The 10,066-nt window shown below is 52.5% G+C and overlaps 1 protein-coding gene across 1 annotated transcript; it reads right to left on the reverse strand.

Annotated features, from left to right (window-relative positions):
* Window positions 1-323: 323 nt before the first annotated feature.
* On the reverse strand, window positions 324-8,780 carry C2CD4C (C2 calcium dependent domain containing 4C). The gene is made up of 2 exons (XM_035120348.3): window positions 8,663-8,780; window positions 324-1,829 (listed from the first exon to the last, which is right to left on the reverse strand). The coding sequence occupies exon 2, from the start codon at window positions 1,773-1,775 to the stop codon at window positions 459-461; it is 1,317 nt and encodes a 438-aa protein (XP_034976239.1). The 5' UTR covers window positions 1,776-1,829; window positions 8,663-8,780; the 3' UTR covers window positions 324-458.
* Window positions 8,781-10,066: the final 1,286 nt, after the last annotated feature.

The raw sequence follows: 10,066 nt of genomic DNA on the forward strand, positions 1-10,066 counted from the left end.
AACAGGGAGAAGGAAACAGAGCAAAAAGCCCGTTGCGCTCATGCATCGTCATGCCGCAACAAAATCTGTTCTGGGGATCCCTTCCCAGCCTTACAGCCCTATAGTCACCCCGCCCCCTATCTTCCCACAATGAGCTCATCTCTTTGATAAATTCAGAACGCCTCACTGTGCACAGGGCAAAATCTCCCCACCCTGGACAGGCAATTATATTTTCGATCTCGCAAGGAAAGGGATCACACCGGCAGCCAGCAAGAGTACATGCTTAGTCCCCTCCCTCCCTCCCTGCCCTATCACATGCAGCAAGCATTTTTGGGGGGGGGAGGGGGACACTGAGTAGCCAGCCCATCCATCTCTTGTGTCAGCCTCCCCCTCCAACTTCCTTGTATTTACAGGGTGGAGGAACAAGCCGTTCCGGGAGGGACGGACAGGTGCAAACGGGAGGCGTTACCAAGGCCGCCTTATGAAAAGGGGAGCAAAGAAGTTAAGGGGAGCTCCTTCTCTCCCATCAGGGTGTCCCTCTTGAGGCTGCCTCCCTTGTTGAGCACCTTGACCTTGAGGGACATTTTCTTCACGTTGCCGGCCCCCAGCCCGTCGAAGAAGAAATCCTCGTTGAAGACAGGGTAGCGGCTGTTCTTGATGATGGTGCTGCGCTGCTTCTGCAGCTTGCCCGGGTTCAGGTAGAGGGCCACGCAGCAGTTGATGCTCCGCGCATCGCAGTGCTTGTCGTAGAGGTCTTCCGCCGTGACGACGCGCACCCGCAGGCGCGCGCTCGAAGGGTTGTACTCGGCCGCCAGGCGCATGCTGCCTCCTTTGCTCAGCGGGATAATGTGCTCCTTGTGAAGCCGCTCTGGCTGGTCCGCTGGCGCTGCGGACTGTTGCGCTGAGCCGCCGCCAGCTCCCCCCGTGGAAGGAGAGGCGCTCCGCTGGCGCCGCTGCATGCTGGGGCTTGTGTCAGCCGAGCTGTCATCGGTGGAGAGGGAGCTGTTGCGTGCGACCGAGTGCTTCAGCTTGATGACTTTGGACTGGCTCTCCTGGCTGAAGATCTTGAGGAGCGACACAGAGCGTGAGAGCAAGGGGGAGCCGAACGGCGACGACTCGGCCGAGGAGCACGTGTCGCTTTCGCCGCCGCTGAAGTAGCGGTAGGGGTTCATGAGGGACATGCCGATGTCTGAAGGGTTGAGGTGGCCGCCCTCGCCGTTCGTCTTGCTCCCTCCCGAGGGGGACCTCCGCTGGGAGCTGGGAGAGGTCGACTGCGACGGGCACAGGCTGGTGTGCTCGCTGTGGAAGAGGGACTCCTTGCGGCGAGTGTGGGGGCTCTCCATGAGCGTCGCAAAGCCGTACGACGTCTGGGCCTTGGGCACGTACGGCAGGGACATGGCCGTCTGCGACTGGGGGTCCGCATTGGTGCTGAAGTCCTCCTCGGACGCCCATTCGTCCGCGCTCTCAATCTGGATGATGTGGCGGCTGGCGGCCTTCAGGAGATTCTTGCTCTCCGAGGCGGCTTTTGCTGGCAAGCGCGGGCTGCGCTGTGGCTTGCGGGCCGAGAGGTTCTGCTCCGAGGCTGACATGCCCAGGTTGGGCTTTGCTTTCCCTTCCGCCCCCTCTGCTTCCGGGGGCACCATCGGGAGTTTGGGTGGGATGAAGAAATCCGGGATCTTATCCGGCGTCAGGACATTGCTGTACAGAGGCCCCTTGGACTGCTTATCCCCGGAGTCGCCGTTGCCCCGGGAGCTGCCGTTCTCCACCGAGCCACGGATTTTCTCCAGCAACCACATTTTCTCACTGCCGCAGCTCCTCTTTCCAGGAGATGGCTTGGCAAGTCCAGACACCTGATAGGCAGAAAGAGGACAGGGTTAATGGTAGCTAAGAGACTGGTATTGACAAATGGGAAGAATGAAGGTGTGATATGTCAGGGACCGTGCTGAGAAGGGCTGCACTGAGGAGGAGTGGTGGGAGCCTCTCCCTGTTCCGGATCCGGATCCTGAATCTTCCCCGGACCAGGAGGACAGTGCAGTGGTAGCTCGGTTTCAGAACAGCCCTGTTTACGAACTCCGCAAGACTGGAAGCAGTGTCCCAGTTTGCGAAATTTACCGCCGTCTAAGACAGGGGTCGGCAAGGTTTACCTCGCCTTGGCTGGTTCACTCCAGTGGAGATCCCTCTGTGGGCTGTGCCCCCATGATTCTGGCATCTGTTTCTGCGCAGACGCAATTTCCGGTGCCTGCGCAGATGCCATTTTCGGCGCTGCGGAAGCAAGTCCCCCGTGCCGCGTTGTGCCAGTTTAGCGCTGTGCGTGGGGACTTGCCGAGCGAGCTTCTCAGTGGGCCGCTTGTGGCCCATAGGCCTTAGGTTGCCTACCCCTAAGGCAAGTTCAGAATGGATTAAGTTCGCAAACCGAGGTACCGCTGTATAGATTTGGAAGAGCGGTTTGCTGAGGGGCATAGTTCAGAAGGCAGAAGCTGAGGAATACTGGATGGGGAACAGCTAGGGCAGGCATAGGCAAACTCGGCCCTCCAGATGTTTTGGGACTACAACTCCCATCATCCCTGACCACTGGTCCTGTGAGCTAGGGATGATGGGAGTTGTAGTCCCAAAACATCTGGAGGGCCGAGTTTGCCTATGCCTGAGCTAGGAGAAGAAACACTGGGAGAGGGTTGACAGATTCACAGTCTCTAGATAGCATTCCTCCACCACCCTCCCCAAAGTCGAGAAGGGCTCAGAAAGTGGCAGAACAGAAAGCACAAGCTCGAATTACGAGATGCAGAACTGATTTCACAGAGGCAAATTTGCAAATCAACTTTCAATGCATAGAAATCTATTTGCATATCAGCAGCAGCAGCAGCAACAACAACAACAGCCTAAAGCTAGCTTTGTTTATCTTGTTTGGAAGGTTACAGATAGGGAGAGAAAGAAATGAGGAGTGGCAAAGCAACAGAAGGTGTCTGTTTGCAAATGAATAAAACAAATGTCTGGAGTATTTTTGGCCAGTGTGCTTCATAAAACCAGCAAGTCGCCTTGAAAAAAGTGAGATGTCGCAGCACGTATTGATGCAATTGCAGGCTTTTGAAACATCTGTAGCTCTGCACCCCCTGCCCCTGATGCCTCTTGAGTCAAGAACTCTCTCCTATAGATTTATAGACTTCTAGCTCTGTTGCATTGCAGGGGGTTGGACTAGATGACCCTCAGGTCCCTTCAAACTCTAAAGATTCTATGATTTTATGAAAGACTCTGCCCACAGAAACAGAAGCGGGGGGGGGGGGGTTCCATAAAATCATATAATTGTAGAGTTGGAAGGGACCCCTTGTCTGTGTTGCGAAATGATGCACGTCCAAAAAGTGTGTCACCAACATGGAAAGTTTGGATAAGCTCTTGCCTGTTGAGTCCAGCCAACCAGATCTCCATAGGAAACCAGCACAAGACCACTCTCTCTTCCTGAGTTCTCCAGCAATTGCTGTGTCTGACCCAAGGCAGACCACAGCCCTTGTGGCTAGTAGCTGCCTTTCCGACCCTCTTTTAAACCCTCCTGCCTCCTGTGGGATACAGCTCCACAGTTTAACTATGCGTTGAGCGAACAATGCCTTTCTCTTTCTCTGTCCTGGATCTCCCAGCATCTCTCTGGGTGCAGATTTCACAGGGGTACATTGCTTCCTTCGCCGGCACATAACACGCCTGACATGCACAGGCAGAATTCTCTCACTGCCCATCATTACCAGTGGGGTTTCCTTTTCCAGGTGTGCAAGGAAGGAAGCGGATGAAAATCTGACTCCGCTCCTGGTGTCCCCATGGCTCTCCGCTCTTTCCGCTGAAGAAAGATCTCCTGTGAGCTTAAAAGGCTTGAAATTCCCACCGGACACGAGATTTTGCACCTCACACAAACAGACATTAAGCCTAGATGCCGGCGTCTGCTACAAAATGACCAGCCTGAGACCCAGGGGAATCGGTCTGAAGGCTATAAACACTCGCTTGCTTCTCAACTTCTTTGCCAGTGACAAATGCTTTTCCGATGGCGTTGCAAAGCAACATTCCTTCAAAGCAACCCCCCCCCCCGCTTTAACTCTCTCTGCCTTTGCAGGGAGGGAGAGAATCGATATTGTACTGATATTTGCTGCACAAATGCTGGGTACCTCTAGAGGGATGAACTCCAGGGGGGCGGGCAGAGGTCTGTGTTGAGAGCGAGAGGAGCTTTCGCTGCAGCTGACTCAAAAGGCATGAGAAATTGTATGCCACTACTGCGGCCCGTGTTTTGTTAGCCCAAAAATGGAAAACGAGCAAGGTCCCAACCAAAGAAGGATGGCAACTTGAGTTGACAGAATACACACAGCTTGCAGTCTTAAAATATAGAAGAAGAGAACAAGAAGAACATAGGTTTTAGAGAAGATTGGAAAACGTTTATTGGATATATGGGAAATAGTTGCGTGCAGCTGAAAATGCGGGCAGCATTAAGATAAATTCAGCAGTGCAAACAAGTTTTGATGGATGCAATAATGGAATACAGAATGGTCTGGTTTTTGTAAAAATATGCAGGGATTTACGATATGCAAAATGAACCATGGAAAGAGAAGAAGGGAAGTTGTTGATGTCTTAAGGATGTAAAATGAGTATTTTCAGTTGTAAAGCAGAAAACTAAAAATTATATACAAAAGGCGTGAGAAAGGCTCTTTCTCTGAAATTCAGCAGGTCCTCTGCTCTCTCCCAACCAAGGAAACCCAACAGAGCTGAAGATTTGGGAAATAGAAAAAAGAAAGTCCTTCTTCACTCTTCAGAGTTAAAACGGAGCCAGTGATGGCTACCAACTTGGGTGGTTCGAAAAGAGGATTCGACCAATTAACTAGCTTCAGCATACAAAGCAGACACTCTGTCGTTGAGCTACATCCTTACCCTCCCACCTAAAAACGAAGCAAGTTTCCAGTCCTCATTGCTCCGAATAAGGGTCTGATTTAAACAGAAACACAACAAGCTGTCAGATCACGGGTAGCCGGCTGGCTTGGAATTGTCGAAACCAGGCATGGCCAAACTTGGCCCTCCAGATGTTTTGGGACTACAACTCCCATCATCCCTAGCTAACAGGACCAGTGGTCAGGGGTGGTGGGAATTGTAGTCCCAAAACATCTGGAGGGCCAGGTTTGGCCATGCCTGGTAAATGGACTCACAGCAGCTCTCCTGGGTTTTGGACAGGGAGTCCCACCTGGATTTCCAGGGATTGAACCGAGGAACCTTCTGAAAGCCAAGCAGGTGTTCTGCCACTGAGGCACAGAACCCCCTCCCCATTATCATGAATGGTTGCAGAGTGGGGGTGCGAGGGGAAGGAACTGGGGAGGGCCACGGCTGTGGGGTGAGTGACTACACCCCAATCCCGGTCATGCCCAGATAAACCTGGGAATGTCACACATTTGAAATCCTGGCCAGCTGCTGCCTGACAGTGTAGACAATGCAGGAATCTCAGCTTAAAGCATCCATGACAGACAGCCATCCAACCTCTGCTTAAAACCCTCCAAGGAAGGAGAGTCCCCCCACCTCCTGACTATCTACCTGAAATACATTTTGACAGCAAGTTTTTGCTGCAGACCTTCAGAGTCTGCCACTGGTCAGCATAGACAGCTGTCATGGCTCTCAATTATGTTAAATGTGAATTCTTTTATTTCCTAGTTTTTAAACATTTTTGACTGCTTTGGCCTTTTTCTGACCCAGGATCTTCTGGAAGGAAAGGTAGAAATTTATAATCAGCATTGATCCCGAGGGATACAGCCAATGGTTAGAGTGTCGGATGAAGACCTGGGAGAAACCCGGGTTCAAATCTCATCTCGGTCATGCAACTCGCTGGGTGATCTCGGGGGGGGGGGGGCGGTCACTGCCTCTCAGCCTGGCCTACCTCACAGGAATGTTGTGGGCATTTAGTGAAGAAGGGAAGAACTTTGTGCTCCTTGGACAAAAAGGTGGGGATGTAACTGCTATAAATAAAACACATGCAGGGGGGGGTGTTTCAGAGCACCGTTTAGTGGGAGAGCATCTGATCAGGGATGCTTTAGCTGAGATTCCTGCATTGCAGAGGGCTGGACTAGTAGACCTTTAGGGTCCCATTCCAACTCTACAACACTATGATTCTACAAGTTGTAGAATCATACCACTGGAGGCTCCCCAGTCATGATCTTGGCAGGGATGGGCGAGTGAGTCGACTTCGGTGGGTCACGCTGCAAATTCAAAGCACAGTCCACCCATATTTAAACCTCGCAGCTTCTCCCAAAGAAACCTGGGGTCTGTAGCTTGTTAAGGGTGCTGGGAATTGTAGTTCTGTGCAAGGGAAAACGGCAGCTCCAGGGATTCTTCGGTGGTGGTGGGGGAGCCATGTGCTTTAAATGTGCATTAAAGGTAAAGTGTAAAGGGACCCCTGACCATTAGGTCCAGTCATGACCGACTCTGGGGATGTGGCGCTCATCTCGCATTATTGGCCGAGGGAGCCGGCGTACAGCTTCCAGGTCATGTGGCCAGCATGACAAAGCCGCTTCTGGCGAACCAGAGCAGCGCACGGAAACGCCGTTTACCTTCCTGCCGGAGCGGTACCTATTTATCTACTTGCACTTTTGATGTGCTTTCAAACTGCTAGGTTAGCAGGAGCTGGGACCGAGCAACGGGAGCTCACCCCCGTCGCGGGAATTCGAACCACTGACCTTCTGATCGGCAAGCCCCTAGGCTCTGTGGTTTAGCCCACAGCGCCACCCGCGTCCCACAAATGTGCATTAGATGTGCTTTAAACATACGGTGCGGGTCTGCCCTCAGTTGCTTGCTTACCCTGTCCTGAGTTCCAGTTCTCCACATCAGTTCATGATTTTAGAAATAAAAAGTCCCCACGAAAATTCAACAGCACTTTAGTGAAAACATATCCTCATATTTTGCCTGATACTTTCTATGCATTTCCCCCCCCAAGCATCCCCCCCCCCCCGGCAATAAGAAGGGATTTTCCTGGGTTGTTCTCACTGAGATGCCTTTGTATGCATCCCTTAGCCCTGTTCATTCATTTTTTTGCACACTTTTTTTTTGGGGGGGGGGTTCCTACAGAACCACATTGCAAAATTGCAGGTTTCAAAGGAAGGCTGCTGTTTCAGTTCCTCAGATGGTTCCGGGAAGTGCAAACCCAAATCAATTTGGTTTCCAGTGCAAATTGAATCGGATTGCTCCCGTATCAATCTTCCGCTTGGGGGAAAGGGTACCTGGGGAAATCGATGGCCCCTCGGCCCCCTGCCAACATCAACAAAGGGAGTTGTAGTTCATGGGAGTTGTAGTTCAGCTGTGTCTGAAGGGTCACAGCAATGTGTTAAAAGGATCTCGAGTTAGCTAGACTCAGTCCCTGATGCCCTGGAGAGCGGCTGCCTCTCCGAAACCCTCAAGCCGGCTAGACTAGTGGTGAGAGTCAGTGAGTGTGTAACTTAACACCACAACGTCCCTCCAGTTCTGCTCCAATTGGCCAATTGTTGTCCTTGTGTCAGGGAGGGGAGAGCATTATATGGGACACGGTCCACTTCAGCGCTCTGCAGCAGCGGCCGTTGAATCACAGAACTGTGGGACGAGAGGGACTCCCAAGGGTCATCTAGTCCAACCCCCTGGGATCACTGCTTAAATGCAGGAATCGCAGCCGATGTGCTGAGCTGCAAATTGGAAACACTCTCTCCTCTTCCCCCCCCCCCCAAAAACACGCCATCCATCCACGTTCTCCTCAAGGAGCAGCACCCCTCCGTCCAGGTAGCCCACACCTGCCTCACAGACCTGAAAACCACAGAGGTGGTCCCTGCCTCTCAAGGGAGAGACCTGCAGCAGCTCCCTTCAGAGTTTCAGGTGGGGGGGGTAATCTCTCGCTGCCACCCGGATATGCCATTCTGGGATCTTCTAGCACTGAGGCACAGCTCACCCCTGAGGGACAGTGCCAGGGGTTAGGGGCTCGGTAAGCCACCCCACCCTCCTCCTGACCCCTGACCTCGGGTTCAAAGGAGTGGGTTCTACACAGACAAGTTCTCTGCTAGCATGTGTGGACAGATGCGATGCAGGTACAGAGGTTACGTCTGGTTTGGAGAACCGTTTTTTTCGAGGCTAAGACTGGCACAGATTACATTGTGGCTCGTATCCCCTGCGCTGGCTGAACCGGCCAGCCTGTTCCATCTCCCCGTGGTCAAATATTTGGACTGGGTCTCTCTCTCAAACACACCTGTGGACCTCGTGAGGTCCAGCCCCCTTGCGGATTCCGCTCTGTAAATCGGCACAAAACTTTGCTGGCTTTGTTCTGGCCATTTCCTAGCTTTCTTCCCTGTGGGCTTCCTGCTACACTCTGCACATGCTCAGGGGACACCTCGGCTGGGTCCTGCCGGGGTGCCTTCTGGGGGACTTTTGAGGCTGTAATCGGCCTCAAAACATCGGGCCCCCCTTCCCGGTTGAACTTTGCCAACCAACTGCCCCTGAGCTCCCTGACCTTTTTCCAGCTGGGTTCTGGACACCCGGATGTGACAAAGGAAAATATATATATATATAGCCTCCGTAGCCTCAGAAAACATTTTGAGGGAGAAGAGGAAGGACCTAAGAAAGGGGGGGATTAAAACCCAGCAACCAATTCCCCCCTCCTCTTTTTTTTTTAGCTGCTGTGCAGAGTGTTGATAAGAAAAAGTAGCGAAACTGTACTCACCTATAAGTTGAAAACTCTGGCGGAGACAGGGAGGGCTTGCGACGTTCCTGGAGCGGGTGAGATGCTCTCTGCACCTGGTCCGGCTGCAAATGAAGTAGGCGAGGGACCTGCGTTCAGTTTTATACCCGGCTCAGTTAGCACCGTTCATTCATCACGGGAGAAGTCTTCCAATTACAGGCTCCGCGCAACACTGCCGTATTCCTCCTAAGACAGCGACAGGCAATTTTTATTCTCTCTCTCTCTCTCTCTCTCTCTCTCTCCCCCCACCCCCAGCCTGCCACCGCTGTCACGCAGAAGCCTGTTGCAATGAAGGGGAGGGAGGGAGGAACCGCTGCCAACCTGTAACGGATCCCAGAGCAGCATCTTGAAACCTTTTAAAATAATATTTTAAAAAGCAGCTCCCCTCGCCAGCTCAGCCTCCTCTGTTTTCTATTCTTCTCGTTTTCTGCAGAGGGCAACGTAACAAATGTTGTGCGGAGAACCTGTTTAATTATTTCCCTTCCTTCCCTCTCCCCACCCCCGCCAATTTCACCTCCCCTCAACATTCCCAATAACATGCCCCCCACTTCCAAGGTTCAAACCTTCAACATACACAAAGAGATACTTTCTTTATCCAGCCCAGCCCTCGCTGCTCTTGGACAGGGGCTGAAAAATTGGGGGTGGGGTGGGGTGGGGGTATGCGCTCAGCCCAGAAACCTAGAGGGATCACAGCGGTGGTGTCCGAAAAGGGCAGCTTTGGCTTCTGAGCACACGCAGAGTGCGTTTCACACACGCCCAGGATATCAAAGCGGCCAAACCGGAAGGTGAGGTTTGTCAATACAGCCTTGGCGGTTATCTCAGTTGGTTAGAGCAGGCATCCCCAAACTTCGGCCCTCCAGATGTTTTGGACTACAGTTCCCATCTTCCCTGACCACTGGTCCTGTTAGCTAGGGATTATGGGAGTTGTAGGCCAAAACATCTGGAGGGTCGCAGTTTGGGGATGCCTGGGTTAGAGCGTGGCGCTGATAAGGACAAGGTCACGGGTCTGATCCCCCTATGGGTGCGTATTGCAGGGGGTTGGACTAGATGACCCATGGGGTCCCATCCAGCTCTGGGATTCTATTGTTCTGTACCTGTACGGCTCTCTGGACACTGTTGGACTCCAGCCCATTGTCAATGGTGAACATGATGAAAGCTGCTGCAGCTGCACCCCCAACAACAGCCGGAGGAACAAAGATTTATGTAGCTCCTCCACTCTTTGAATGTACTGTATAAGAGTTATCATTATACGTAGGGCTGCCTCTGAAGATGGTTCGGAAACTTCAGCTGGTGCAGAATTAAGCGGCCAGGTTGCTCACCAGAGCAAGACGGTTTGAGCATATTACACCAATCCTGGTCCGACTGCACTGGCTACCGATTAGTTTC

This window comes from Zootoca vivipara, chromosome 6 (assembly GCF_965207765.1).
Source record: "Zootoca vivipara chromosome 6, rZooViv2.hap1.1, whole genome shotgun sequence".
In the NCBI taxonomy this organism is placed as follows: domain Eukaryota; kingdom Metazoa; phylum Chordata; class Lepidosauria; order Squamata; family Lacertidae; genus Zootoca; species Zootoca vivipara.